We start from the raw sequence: 14,933 nt of genomic DNA on the forward strand, positions 1-14,933 counted from the left end.
TGATGGTGAGGAATTACAGATCGGGAGAACAAAAGGACTTGAGTTCATGTATGTTAATCATGAAACAAACCCTTCTCCCTTTCTTTTGACATTTTAGTAATTTAGCAGAGACACTCTTATCCAGAGTGCCTTGCTCTAGGGAACATCAACAGATTTTCATCTAGTCAGCTTGGGGACTCAAACCAGCGACCTTTCAGTTACTGGCCTAATGCTCTTAACCACTAGGCTACCTACAGCCACTAGCTTAACTCCCAGGGAGTTCTTTCTTCCTGTGCGATGGACAGAACGCCCTGCTGGCTGAATGGACGGGGACAATATATCCGGCTTCTCTTAACCAGATGAGGGAGCCCAGGATTTCTTGGTTTCAGAACGGCTGCGAAGTGCAGATTGGCTGATCCGACTGGTGCGTGCACGCAACATTCAAAGGGTCCTCATGTCGATGACAGAAAAAAGTCTAGAATAAGTCTAGAACAAAAAACAATTGTAACGCCTCCCGAGTGGCGCAGCGGTCTAAGGCAATGCATCGCAGTGCTTGAGACGCAGTGCTTGAGACGTCACTACAGACCCGGGTTCGCGACCAGGAGACCCTATGAGGCGGTGCACAATTGGCCAAGCGTCGTGCGGGTTAGGGGAGGGTCTGGCCGGCCGGGATGTCCTTGTCCCATCGCGCTAGTGACTACTTGTGGCGGGTCGGGCATGATGACTTCGGTCTTGTTTCCTCCTCCGACACATTTGTGCTGCTGGCTTCTGGGTTAAGTGAGCAGTGTATCTAGAAGCAGTGTGGCTTGCCAGGGTTGTGTTTCGGAGGATGCATGGCTCTCGACCTTTGCTTCTTCTGAGTCCGTACAGGAGTTGCAGTGATGGGACAAGACTGTAACTACCAATTGAGAGTAAAAAGTAAAAAATAAATAAAATAAAAACACATGAAAAATGAAATACTGCAAAGTATATGGCAAGAAACAGGGCAACTGTGTCTGTTTACGCAATCATGTCCAGAGAAAAACGATTCCACACTGCTCTCTGCTGATGACAGTAGAGTACTATGAAAACGTGAATGGGATTCTATCGCGAGAATTAATTTCCAAGTAGGGATCGTTGAAGTTTGCTGTTAACAAATGTGCTGTGCAGTTTACCAGATCTCATAGTAATGCTAGTCAGTCATCCAGATAAGCAAACGTTTTGGGCGGTCGACTTTATATCTTGGCTAGTTAGCTAGATGTTGCAGAGCTCGCTGATGCAAAGCTACATTTTAGTCGTAGGACGAAGTTTTAGTTCAGGGTCCGCTTAAACAGTCCGTAATTTGGACCAGTTTGACAAGCCTGACATTGCACTGGAAGCATTTGTTTTGACTTCACTCTCTCTACTTTAACGTTATAAAGAAGAGAAACATGAGCTTTCTATTGTGAGTATTCGTCTCCCACGTATTATTTTGTTCAATGTGCCTGCCTTTTCAAGCTAACGTATTAACATAAGCCTATAACATTTTCACGGCTGGCTAACACATATAGCTAGGCTAAGTTTAGCCACAACATGGAAATGCTAGCTAGCTGAGTGTATGTGGAGTGTACAGTAACGTTAGTTAGTTGGATAGATAGTTAACGTTAACTACCTATCTACCTAGCTAGGTCTGTAGCCGAACGCTGAATTGTACTGTTAAATGCCACGATTTCTAACTAGTTCAGCTAGCTAGCTAACGTTATAAGAAATAGCTAGATATTATTATCTATTGCTATCAAGTTGGCTGAATTTGCTATGACTATCTCTCTCTAAATAATTAGCAAATGTGTGGCATCATCACGGTAGCCAGCGAACTAGCGTTGCATACAGTACAGGCAAGCAAATGGGCCTTTGTTGTTAGCTACCTACGCAGCTTATCTAGTTTGCTATGACTGAAAAGATACGTTTTGCAATCAGAGTGGTATTTTTTTTTTTGTCAAACACTGGAGTTAAATGTTTTACCAAATTGTTAACGTTAGCTGACTATCAAAGAGAGTACTTTGGCCGTTGCATTTTTTTCAGAGGCTGTGTGAGGTCAGCTTTTGTTGAACAAAATATTATATGCTCTTCTATTATATAACAATTCCTTTATTTTAAAGAAATTAGTAGCCTACTGTATCACTCCCTACTTCACTTCCTTTATCTCCCTGCCTGACACACACACACACACACACACACACACACACAAATAGCTAACAAAATGGCTACACGGACTATTTGAGTTGAACCTTGTATTTTATTCTTATTTTGCAGTCTCTATGAACACTCACAGGGCTGCACACTGACACACCAGCACACATACAAACACTAACTCAACCATTTGCTCATAAATACATAATATGCACATACATTTATACTGACTTTACACACATGCAAACCCACTCACATACAAACATCATATACGCTGCTTCTACTCTGTTTATCATATCCTGATGCCTAATCACCTTACCCCTAAATATGTCTACCGCTGTCGATTCAGTATCCCTGCACATTGTAAATATGGTATTGGAACTGACCCTGTATATAGAATGCTTGCTTACTATATTGTGTTCTTATTTTTATATATTGTGTTATATAGTTTTGTTCTACCTTACGTTAGTTTTAGTATTACATTGTTATTGACTACTGCATTGTTGGGGTTAGAGCTAGCAAGAAAGGCATTTCACTATGCATGTGACATTTTATAACTTGAAACACACACACTTGATCCATTTCATTGTCTTTCCATTCTAATTTCTCCCACAGTGGCAATCGGTCATCCAAGACGTTCAAGCCCAAGAAGAACATCCCGGAGGGATCTCATCAGTATGAACTGCTGAAACATGCCGAGGCGACACTGGGCAGTGGGAACTTGCGCATGGCTGTCATGCTACCCGATGGGGAAGACTTGAACGAGTGGGTGGCAGTTAACAGTAAGGAACACATCCACTTCTCTATCCCCTTAACACCACTAACATAGAAGGGGATCAAGATTTGACACTAAGTGTCTACTCAGATTCAATAGCAGTCTGCAAGGCTGAGGAGTTAATTTCCAGTGAAGAATTGGGCCTAGTATCTGGGAAGGATTTTAGCATAAACTCCAGACCAAAAACTACATTGAATGTTAAACAGAGATGATTGTCCACCCCTGTCGGTGCTTTCTTTGCTGTCTCTGGTTTTCCACCAAGACGGATGACTCGTTCAGCGGATGTCTCACTTCCTCTGGCACACACTGATGACCTAACCCAGTCATTCAGCGGACAAGCTGTCTGGGTTTCTGCTGTGAAATTAGCAAATGGAGAACCAGGCTACGCAAACCTCACTAAGCCAGAGCTGTCTGTGAAAAAGGACGTCCAATTTGTTATTTCTCATGTCTCAGTATAGTAGGTGATGATGGTTTGACAGGTGGAACTTTCAGAGCTTAGCTCTTCTACTGACTTCAATGTGCATAGTAGGTCATGTGTCTTTGAGAGAGGGATGCATGGGCGTCTCAAGCTAATCAGGGGCACTGAGCAAGATTTAATTTCCAGTAGTCTGCTTATCGAGAGAGGCGACTCTGGAGTGCTGAATGATTGTGTGAGAGGGCTATTGTGTCCCCTATGTCTGCCAACACACTAATTAGATCTGAGATCCCACACTAACTTTTATTTTCTTCTATATGAATGTTGTCTGGAGGATATAAATGCTCTGGAGCTCAGCTCACATTCCCCTCATGATGCCTTGTTATTTCTTTACGTCCACAGCTGTAGATTTCTTCAACCAGATCAACATGCTTTATGGCACCATAACAGACTTCTGCACTGAAGAGAGCTGTCCTGTCATGTCTGCTGGGCCTAAGTAAGTGTGGGGGTGTGGACTTGCTTGCCTTTCTGCCTATGTCATAATGATACATTGCCATTCATGTAACTTTTTTTGTGTAGATATGAGTATCATTGGGCAGATGGTACCAACATCAAGAAGCCGATCAAATGCTCAGCTCCCAAGTACATTGATTACTTAATGACCTGGGTGCAGGACCAGCTCGATGATGAGACACTCTTTCCGTCTAAGATAGGTAGGAGTCCATGTTTTGCCATAACCATGTCTACATATTGCATTTCCAGTGAAGCGACACCATCATCTATCTTTAGTTGTTTTATACCCTGATAAATCTGTATACTTTGTACCTTTGCCCTCAAGGTGTCCCGTTCAGGCGGAACTTTATGTCTGTGGCCAAGACCATCCTGAAACGCCTGTTCAGGGTCTACGCCCACATCTACCACCAACACTTTGACTCTGTGATGCAGCTACAGGAGGAGGCCCACCTCAACACCTCCTTCAAACACTTCATCTTCTTTGTTCAGGTATTGGACCGGAGCCCACTATCAATGTAGTCTGGTTCCCAAGGCTATTATTTCAGCTGTAGGCCTACCCCTTATTGGTAATGGTGTAGTTCTGGCAAGGCTACATTTAAAAGTTAAAGATGGATATACCTGGTTCCCAGTCTTTTTATATCTGCTTCAGCTAGCTCATTTGATGTTGACTCAAACAGTGGCAGCCAGGCTATCCTCAGTGTATGCGGCCAAGAACTAGAGGCAATGACCCTTTTTACGGTAGGACTGAGACATAAAGATGGTAACACTTGATTGGGTTTATGTAGCGCTTTTCCAGATGTTCAAAGTGCTTTACAATCTACAATGTATCTATCACCAATCTGTAGCAATCGCCTGCTTTAATCCAGGTTTTCCTCTGTCTCTTTCAGGAGTTTAACTTGATTGACAGGAAAGAGCTGGTGCCACTTCAGGAGCTGATTGATAAACTGACCACCAAGGACAGATAAACCCAGACTGACTTATTATTTTAACTCTATGGTATTGTACTATTATTTTTGCACAGATGTCCCTTCTACCCTGCCCTGCACTGGCTATATGTATACAGCATACGCTAACTTTGGGGAAATGTTCTCAAGAAAGCCAGGTAAGTAAGGAAGAGTCTTACACTGTCATAGACAAAGGGGTTAGACTATGAGGGAGTACTATACTACTGTCTGAGCTGGTATGTGCTCATTATGGTTGCATTAATTTGGACCGATCACCAAAACTGAAATCACTGGTATTTATTAGCTTCCTCTATTTGGTGTATATATATCAGATGCTTCTACAAAACATAGAGGCTATGTAAGAAATAAAGGACTACATAACTATTGTACAAATATTTGAGTATATTGGTCACATTGGTGATAACTGCAACAAAACTCCTTATATTAGGTTGAAGAAATGACCCCATTGCCTAGTCTTGGTATAATGAGATGACTGGATTAAATGGATTGTGGGCTAACCAAAACCCAAATAGACTTCACATAACTCGCCAAACAAGAGTTGATATAAAACCCATCAAACATCCATTGATAAACTAAACAGAGTTGGTATAATCCATCAAACAGAGTTGATATTTCGAAGTGCCTGATTTATGGTTCATGCTTAGCCTCGTACTACCATCCTCATCTTGTGAGCGTACATAAATATGTCAGTGAAGGCAAACATATTTATGTAAGCTTGCGAGTTCAGGATGGTAGTACGAGGCTAGTTCACACTCACTCTCCCACAGAACAACAAAAGAAGTGCACAACATACTGGTGGCTACAAAGGGAACATTTGCCCTCACTGGCTTTCTCTGAGATTCCCATTAAAGTGTTACTTTATGTAACTATAAAAGAGCAGCTTTAATATGAATGGAGAAATTTTAAATCTGAGGTTTGGGTCCATGTTTTAATTTCCCTCAATATATGGTCATTTTTGTTGTCTGTTTTCAAGTCAGGTCTCGATACGACTACAGTAGTTTAAACTGTTACAATACCAGTAATGGCAAAAGCTGTATTTGATGGGCCACATACAGTATACAAGTAAAATATTGTCTTTGAGGCCAAGAGCACTGTAATTATAGCCTGGTCCCAGATCTGTTTGTGCTCTTGCCTTCTCCATTGCTGTCATTGTCAAGTCAAACAGGTTCGGCATGCCAATCAGTGACCGATAGTTGGCATGATAGCACAAACAGACTGGTACTCAGGCTACCATACTTACTGTACTTTTATAAACAAAGATGGGGTGCTCCTTTGCCCTTTGTCTAACCAGCCATGAAGCACTTTGAACAGTTTCCTGACCTCTTTGCCTGAATGTTTTTCCTTTACGGCAAATATGCTGTCTCTTATCTTTTAGAAACTGTACTGAACTACGTAATTTAGGCTCTGTTGCATTATCTTCCCATATAATGTTACTAAAGTGATGAGCCACGTAGTAAACTATAACAGCACATTCAGTGCTATCAGCGTATGCTTCTTTCAATAGTGTGATTTCCTATGCCTTTTGTAAGTTCTGTTGAGTAATGTATTGCCGTGCTGCAGAGGGATGGAATCCAAAATGAAAATGTTTACTATGCAATAATGGTCATGCCACTCTTCAAAGTATAAACAATTTACTATTTTCCATTCATACAGATGGGAGCAAATGCTTTTCTTTCTGTGTGTTATTCAGAGGTAGTGGTGTTTTAAAGTGGTAGATATTGGTACTGAGACACGTTGCTGTTATAGGACTTAACTATAGACCTACTACTATAGTATGCAGTAAGACATGAGTACAATGGAATGTTTAAATGCCATTTTATACTATCTTTTCAGGAAGATTTGATATGGAGATGCAAATAACTTCTGCTATGAAATCCATACTGTAAATACAACAATAAGGACAGGATTTTGCTTTGATATCATATTTTGGTAGCTGGCATGGACTGATAGTTGTAAGTCTATATTAAAGAATGTTATTGGGTCTCTTTTAGAGGTTGTTTCTTTCCTTCTTTTACACCATGTCATATTTCCTTCTTACTTATTTCAATGTGTTATTTTGACATAGCTTTAGAAAATTAACATGATTGTGTTGATCAGAAGGTGGTAAAGTAACAAAGCCATCTGCCATGCTTCTCTGAGAACAAGAAAATGCTTGTTCATCACATGCAAAATTTGGTCCCCTGTCTGTATATTCCCCTTGTTGATGACTGAGTTGTAAATATGAATTGCCTAAGGGTGATGAAAGTTACTGAACTGCACAATACTGAATGCTGTTTATGATGGAAATAAAGGTGTTCTTTGACCAGATTATCTTTGTCTAAATTTTGGGGGAAATAAAGTAGCCTAAACCGATTGTCTTCAGTCTCACTTCTCTGCAGAAGAAAGTAGACCTATAGTATCATGTAGTGTATGGCTCGTGTTGAGCAAATCATATCCGTTGAATAGGGTCGTTATAACCAGTGGCGCAACAAACAGTAAAATAGTAGGTGGGGCTATATCCCTCCTACCACAAACTTTAGAGAACTCCCATGACAGGCTGCTTCCAGTGTGACTAAGAGCTGTTGCCGCCAAAGTTTCAAACATAACGCCACAACGCGCCTTCTGAACCAATTGCATCCGAATTGAAGATACTACAGTCCAGACAGCTGTAACGAAACCTCCGAGTTCAAGAAAAATAGACCAAATATCTAAAAAAGAAAATGTCTCCCACGCCGCCGAAGAGAGCAGGTCATAGTCTCTTAAACGACACTATGGACAAGACAAAACGAATTTCAATAGAAGGCAACATTGGTAAGTAACGCTAGTTTAAAATGGTCACCAACTTTAATGTAGGATTGCTGAAAGTAAAACAATTGCTATACTGTCCCTAGCTAGCTCGTAACTAAAACGTTTAACTATAGAGCGTGCCTTGTAGCTAGCGTTGTTGATTAAATAAAATAATGTAACGTTAGCTAGCTGATGCGCAGGATAAGTAAAGGATAAAATGACTATGCCAATGTGTTTAATGTCACGCACCAGGGCTTCCGTGTTATTCTAGTGAGAGATGTAGTCACAATACTGTAGTTATTTTCAACTGAAATGTCTTTAAAGATTGTAAATAGATTGTGAAGATTGTAAATAGATATGGTTGAACTTGAAATTGTATAGCAGTCGGGGGTATTGTGGAAATGGAAACTGACTTCAGTATCATTTCCGCAGCGGCGGGCAAATCTACGTTCGTGCGCCTTCTGGAAGAGCAGAGCAAAGACTGGGAAGTAGTGCCCGAACCCATCGCCAGATGGTGCAATGTACAAACACAACACAGCGAGTTTGAGGTACAGTATGCTTATCTGACCGAACTTTCACCCATCCCTCAAATGAGATTGACCTGTGATTAATGAACACACACAGAGACGGTATACATACTGTAATGAAACAGGTCTCGAACCCTCGACCTTCGAGCCCGAGGTCCGGCGCGCTATCGACTGTGCCGCAAAAGCATGCTCGAACGGTAGTGTCGATTTCCGCGCTTATAAACCCAGGGTCGTTACACTACTCCCTCCTTTCAAAGAGCGCATCCTTGCGCTAGCTTGCGACTCTGAAAACTGAAATTAGGCAAACTATTTGAGTTTTAGCAACAAGGAAATGGCGGTGTTCGGTATTCTAAATCCCCCTGTATACGGTACATACAGTATACTGTCCTAGTCTAGTGTGTGTGTACAGTATGTGCTGTGTTTAGAATAATACAGCAGCTGCCATCTGTTCCACTTTGCACTGGTCAGTGTCTGTTAGAATAGACACCCAGGGGAAAAGATGGCCCCCACCCTGAACAGCTGAGTATGGCGATGGGGCAGGGCACCACTACTGACCACCACTACACCCTGGCTGCCCCACCCAACATACATCACCACACCACAATCTTCAGTTCAATCATGTCAAATATGTCTGTCCTACTATTTCAATTCCTCAATCTACATAGTCAGCTGGTTTTGTCCACTGTAATATCAAGAGGTGTTCTGACATTATTGTTACACCACATGGTGAATAAGTACTATGCCCATCCCCAACACTCTCCCACCACCATTAGAATCAGACTACCTTTGGATGTTTTCATTGAGAAATGCGAGTGGTGCAAAGTACTTATGTAAAAATACTTTAAAGTACTACTGAAGTAGTTTTTTTGAGTATCTGTACTTTACTATTTATATTTTTGACAACTTTTACTTTACAACATTCCTAATTAAAATGATGTACTTTTTACTACATACATTTTCCCTGACACCCAAAAGTACTCGTTGCATTTTGAATGCTTAGCAGGACAGAATTTTTTCTAAATTCATGCACTTATCAAGAGAACATCCCTGGTCATCCCTACTGCCTCTGATCTGGCAGACTCGCTAAACACACGTGCTTCGTTTGTAAATTATGTTGGAGTGTGCCACTGCCTATCCGTAAATAAATAAAAAACTGGTGCCATCTGGCTTGTTTAATATAAGGATTTTGAAATTATTTATACTTTTACTTATACTTTAAAGTATAATATTTGAGCAATTACATAGAATTTTGATACTTAACTATATTTAAAACCAATTACTTTTAGACTTTTACTCAAGTAGTATTTTACTGGGTGACTTTCTCTTTTACTTGAGTCATTTTCTATTAAGGTATCTTTACTTTTACTGAAGTATGACAATTGGGTACTTTTTCCACCACTGGAAATTGCTACTTAATTTCTAACACTGACCACACCCATGCCGAACTGGAAACACATTCCGTAACCTGTGGTCAGATTGGACCACCTAACTAACCACACACACACATACACACCAGTAGAGGCTGCTGAGGGTAGGATGGCTCTTAATAATGGCTGGAACGGTGCAACTGGAATGGATTCAACACATGGAAACCGTTTGTTTAATGTATTTGATACCCTTTCACTTTTTCCGCTTCAGCCATTACCATGAGCCCGTCCTCCCGAATTAAGGTGCCACCAACCTCCTGTGATAAACACACACACACCCACACACACACACACACACACACACACACACACACACACACACACACAGAGAGAGCCTGGCACCACTCTGTTCGCTCAGTAGTGGTTAGCCTACATCGCGATACTGCAGAATATACACACACACAATACAATATATCTGTGATAACTCTTTGATTATAACTGTATTGCTGTGGTATTTCTGTGGTTGGTATTCTTTGATGTGCAAGGGTATACAGTACATTTAATGGTACTGTATCTCTCTTAGCCTCAGTATTAAACCCACCTTCTCCTCTTTGTCCCCAGGAGCTGACCGTGTCCCAGAAGAGTGGTGGTAACGTGCTGCAGATGATGTATGAGAAGCCAGAGAGATGGGCCTACACCTTCCAGACCTACGCTTGCATGAGCAGGGTCCGCGCCCAGATGAAATCCACCAATGGGAAGCTCCGAGAGGCAGAGAACCCAGTGCAGTTCTTCGAGCGCTCCGTCTACAGTGACAGGTATGAATGAACAGGACATCTCACCAGGAGAGTCAACCTTGGTAACGTTACATGTCGTCTTTGATTGGATGCCAAGGATAGGGTCTAAGATATGATACCAAGGATAGGGTTTAGAGTTCTATTTCCAAGGAAATAGTTCTCTAACATTGCTTCTAAGCACACCACTCTCATCTGTCCTTTGTTGTTGGTGTGTCTGTTTCCAGGTACATGTTTGTTGTTGTGTCTGTGTCCAGGAACATTTTTGTTGTTGTGTCTGTTTCCAGGAACATCTTTGTTGTTGTGTCTGTATCCAGGAACATCTTTGTTGTTGTGTCTGTGTCCAGGAACATCTTTGTTGTTGTTGTGTCTGTGTCCAGGTACATCTTTGTTGTTGTTGTGTCTGTGTCCAGGAACAGCTTTGTTGTTATTCTGTCTGTGTCCAGGTACATCTTTGTTGTTGTTGTGTCTGTGTCCAGGAACATCTTTGTTGTTGTGTCTGTGTCCAGGTACATCTTTGTTGTTATTCTGTCTGTGTCCAGGAACAGCTTTGTTGTTGTTGTGTCTGTGTCCAGGTACATCTTTGTTGTTATTCTGTCTGTGTCCAGGAACAGCTTTGTTGTTGTTGTGTCTGTTTCCAGGTACATCTTTGTTGTTATTCTGTCTGTGTCCAGGAACAGCTTTGTTGTTGTTGTGTCTGTGTCCAGGAACAGCTTTGTTGTTGTTTTGTCTGTGTCCATGTACATCTTTGTTGTTTTTGTGTCTGTGTCCAGGAACATCTTTGTTGTTATTCTGTCTGTGTCCAGGTACATCTTTGTTGTTGTTGTGTCTGTGTCCAGGAACAGCTTTGTTGTTGTTGTGTCTGTGTCCAGGAACAGCTTTGTTGTTGTTGTTGTGTCTGTGTCCAGGAACAGCTTTGTTGTTGTTGTGTCTGTGTCCAGGAACAGCTCTGTTGTTGTTGTGTCTGTGTCCAGGAACAGATTTGTTGTTGTTGTGTCTGTGTCCAGGAACAGATTTGTTGTTGTTGTGTCTGTGTCCAGGAACAGATTTGTTGTTGTTGTGTCGGTTTCATTTCAGTCATTTTAACATTTCAGTCATTTTAACATTTCAGTCATTTAGCAGACGCTCTTATCCAAAGAAACTTACATTACTGAGTGCATACATTTGACCTTTTTCATACTGGTCCCCCGTGGGAATCGAACACACAACCCTGACATTGCAAGCGCCATGCTCTACGGGACATTAGGTACATCTTTGTTGTTGTTGGGTCTGTTTCCAGGTACATCTTTGCGGCAAACCTGTATGAGAGTGAGTGTCTGAACGAGACAGAGTGGTCCATCTACCAGGACTGGCACGGCTGGCTCCATAAACAGTTTGGAAAACACATCGAGCTGGATGGCATCATCTACCTCCGAGCCGCGCCAGAGGTCAGCAATTAATTTGACCTCACTACATGTTCATCAGGAACTTACCGTACAAAACATTTAAATTACATTGTAGTCGATTATATAGTGTAGCCTATTGTTTTTTTACGTACTGGTATACACCTCATGCTAAAAAGAAAGAAAAAAACATTAAATTAAGGTACACTTATACCTGTGTGGTAACAATGTAATTACACTGGTCCTTGTGTGTGTGTGTAGAGATGCATGGAGAGGCTGCATCGGAGAGGCAGAGAGGAGGAGCAGGGCATTCCACTGGAGTACCTGGAGAAACTTCACTTCAAACACGAGAGCTGGCTGCAGCACAAAACCATGTGGTAAAAAGGAAGGGAGGGAGGGAGTGTTGGTGGTATTGTAAGGGAGGGAGTGTTGATGGTATTGGAGGAAGGGAGTGTTGGTATTGTGAGGGAGGAAGGGAGTGTTACGGAAGGGAGTGGGTTGAGGCAGGGACGTGTGTCTGCGCATGTGTGTGTCTGCGCATTAAATAAAATGCTTAAACTTTTACATTTTATAGTTGGATGTAACCTCGTATCCAGGTTATTGCGCACATCACATGTAAGGCTGGGATATCAACCATTCAAAGTTGGCCTTAGTGGGAGTGACCATAAAATTCTATGGGAGTGATCTAGTGAGTAAAGTATATGTCATTGCTACGTTCGAATAAATATCGGACCAAGGCGCAGCGGATGTTGAGTTCCACATAATTTATTAAATAAAGTGAAACTTAGCAAAGACAAAAACAAATAAACAATAAACTAACAACGAACCGTGACTACAGAGATGCTACGTTCACTAATTCAAAACAATATCCCATAAAACACAGGTGGAAAAAATGCTACTTAAATATGATCCCAATTAGAGACAACGATAGCCAGCTGCCTCTAATTGGGAATCATACAAAATCACCAACATAGAAAAACTAAACTTAGACACCACATAGAAATAAATAAACTAGATCACCCCCAGTCATGCCCTGACCCACTTCACCATAGAGAAACAATTGCTCTCTATGGTCAGGGCGTGACAGTCATCATTTAATTTGGGGGGAATCACACGAGTATACGGGGGAGGGTTAGGTGGAAGGTGTTGTGGGACATGATTGGCTGGTAGATAAAACCAATTAATCTCTCCCTGTATTGGCTAACGAAGGCCAAGTTTGATGTGTTGGTCCACCAGACTTCATGCATTTGGGTGGAAGTGTGGGAACAAGATTATGGTGGATGAGACAGGAAACAGGCTTGTTTCTAAGGTCTATTGTGAGCTTTGAATTTCCTTACAAAGATGGATGTCTTCCCTTACAAAGTCATTTCTGCTTAAACCCTCAGTTGCTTTTTACAACAGAAGCTGCTTGTGTTGTGAGGGAGAAAAAAATTGAGTTTGAACTAAAGCATTGGAATTGGCCCAGCCATAGCCGCTGGGCTGGCATGGGGATATGAGGGACAATGAAGGTCATTAGAGTGTGCGGGATTTAGCGCAAAAACACACCTTTCCCCAAGCCCAGTCCAGTGGCTATGGCTGGACAAAACCCACATGTTTTCGTTCAAACAAAAAAAATGTATCTCTCACAACACAAGCAGTGAGGCGGCTTCTGTGGGGAAAAATAAACTGCAGATCAGGGCTCGGATCCGCAGATGCTTTTCACAACAGAAGCTGCGCCACTGCTTTTGTTGTGAGAGTGAAGAAATAGAGTAGGGCTGGGCCAAACCCCTGTTTTTCCATCAAACTCTATTTTTTCTCTCTCAACACAAGCAGCTTCTGTTGTGAAAAGCAACTGCAGATCCAGGCTTTAAAGGAAATAACCTTTAAATAACAAGGAAACAACCATTAAGAAGCCTGACCTGAGTAAAAAAATATGTAGTTTATTGCATAAGCTGTGTGTGTGTGTGTGTGTGTGTGTGTGTGTGTGTGTGTGTGTGTGTGTGTGTGTGTGTGTGTGTGTGTGTCTTGCGTTGTTGTCACTAACCATATGTCCTGTTCCCTCTTGGCCCTGACCCACAGCATGGAGTATAAGTATTTGAATAACGTGCCCATTCTGACGCTAGATGTTAACGAAGATTTCAAAGTTGACAAGGTCAAGGGTGCGGACATGGTGGAAAAGGTAAGAATACAGCCCATTTGTTTTTCATGGAAATTGGTAATTATTTTTAATGTAGCAGTGTTTTTCAGAAGTAGCTAGATGTGACTATATTTAGCTGGTATTTTTGTTAAGGAAACATGCTGTTTGGAGGGCAGTAGTGAAAAACATCCTGTTATCACTGACTACTGTCAAATTATTAGTAGAGGGATGTTGATAAAGATACGCACCCACACCCACACACACACACAAACACTCAACGTTTAATTTATGGAAATGAGGCCTGAGGAGCTGCTAATGTAGCCGTTTCATGTTGAGGGTTAACACAGATGCTACAACTGATACCAAAAAAGCCATTAGTAAAACACACAAACACATTGAGGTAAATTGTTCCTGCACTTCCTGTCCAGTTGTAGTACTGTCATCCTCTCGCACGTCCAAGCTTTGCTCCATATTGTGTCCACATCAAATGCTTAGACTGACCTGACACACAAATTACATTGACACTAATCCATATTCATTGTGTGCTAACAGCTTGTTATGTGCTTTTCATCCAGGTCAAAGTGTTTCTCAGTACCTTGTAAACATTAGCTGATGACATCACATCCTGCACTGAAGGGGAGCCAGATGTGAGGAGACATGTGGAACCTGACACGCTTTTTTGTAATGAATGATTTCGATTATTTGTATATATTATTTTTACAGAATTTTAAATGTATCGCACTGCATGGGTACTATAATGATTTTTTATAGCTTGGTTTCACTTTCATGGCGTGTGGTGTTGTTATTTAAGCAATATGAATGAGAAGGGGAGAAAACATTGATATGTATTTCATCATTGGTAATCATTTGGACGGTTTAATGAAAACCTAAAATAAAATAGGCCTGCCAGTATGAGGGAACCTAAGGATGTTTTGTGTGATTCTTGTGGAAACAAAAATTCCCTGTGGCCCTAGGTCCCTGCAAACCCTACCTGAAGTGCTGTGCATAGCATATGCCCAGAAGATGGTGCTATACTCAACTACCTGGTATGGAGGGTCAGAGTAAGCTCAGTAAACTGCCTATAATCTACAAAATAAAATAGGTTGTCACAGGTGAAAATGTGTACTTGTAAGATAAACCTTTCATGTGCATGAAATATACAGGTAACTGCCAAAATAAAATGAACACC

The 14,933-nt window shown here is 41.5% G+C and overlaps 2 protein-coding genes across 2 annotated transcripts; both read left to right on the top strand.

Moving 5' to 3' along the window:
* The first annotated feature begins 1,108 nt into the window (after positions 1 to 1,108).
* LOC129818152 (MOB kinase activator 1B-like) lies at positions 1,109 to 7,102 on the top strand. Its single transcript, XM_055873804.1, has 6 exons — positions 1,109 to 1,402; positions 2,743 to 2,909; positions 3,720 to 3,813; positions 3,897 to 4,030; positions 4,156 to 4,319; positions 4,718 to 7,102. The coding sequence occupies exons 1-6, from the start codon at positions 1,389 to 1,391 to the stop codon at positions 4,793 to 4,795; spliced, it is 651 nt and encodes a 216-aa protein (XP_055729779.1). The 5' UTR covers positions 1,109 to 1,388; the 3' UTR covers positions 4,796 to 7,102.
* A 176-nt stretch (positions 7,103 to 7,278) lies between these two features.
* On the top strand, positions 7,279 to 14,669 carry LOC129818153 (deoxycytidine kinase-like). Its single transcript, XM_055873805.1, has 7 exons — positions 7,279 to 7,585; positions 7,994 to 8,109; positions 10,077 to 10,270; positions 11,526 to 11,673; positions 11,890 to 12,005; positions 13,687 to 13,786; positions 14,320 to 14,669. Exons 1-7 carry the CDS (start codon positions 7,495 to 7,497, stop codon positions 14,344 to 14,346), a joined length of 792 nt encoding a protein of 263 aa, XP_055729780.1. The 5' UTR covers positions 7,279 to 7,494; the 3' UTR covers positions 14,347 to 14,669.
* Positions 14,670 to 14,933: the final 264 nt, after the last annotated feature.

Source organism: Salvelinus fontinalis, chromosome 21, assembly GCF_029448725.1.
Source record: "Salvelinus fontinalis isolate EN_2023a chromosome 21, ASM2944872v1, whole genome shotgun sequence".
NCBI classification, from domain to species: domain Eukaryota; kingdom Metazoa; phylum Chordata; class Actinopteri; order Salmoniformes; family Salmonidae; genus Salvelinus; species Salvelinus fontinalis.

Coding starts and splice junctions, on each gene's coding strand:
- LOC129818153 (XM_055873805.1), top strand. CDS start 7,495: ATGTCTCCCACGCCGCCGAAGAGAGCAGGTCATAGTCTCTTAAACGAC. Junction 8,110..10,076: donor CACAACACAGCGAGTTTGAG/GTACAGTATGCT, acceptor CTTTGTCCCCAG/GAGCTGACCGTGTCCCAGAA. Junction 10,271..11,525: donor CGCTCCGTCTACAGTGACAG/GTATGAATGAAC, acceptor GTCTGTTTCCAG/GTACATCTTTGCGGCAAACC.
- LOC129818152 (XM_055873804.1), top strand. Junction 2,910..3,719: donor CGAGTGGGTGGCAGTTAACA/GTAAGGAACACA, acceptor TTACGTCCACAG/CTGTAGATTTCTTCAACCAG. Junction 4,320..4,717: donor ACTTCATCTTCTTTGTTCAG/GTATTGGACCGG, acceptor TGTCTCTTTCAG/GAGTTTAACTTGATTGACAG.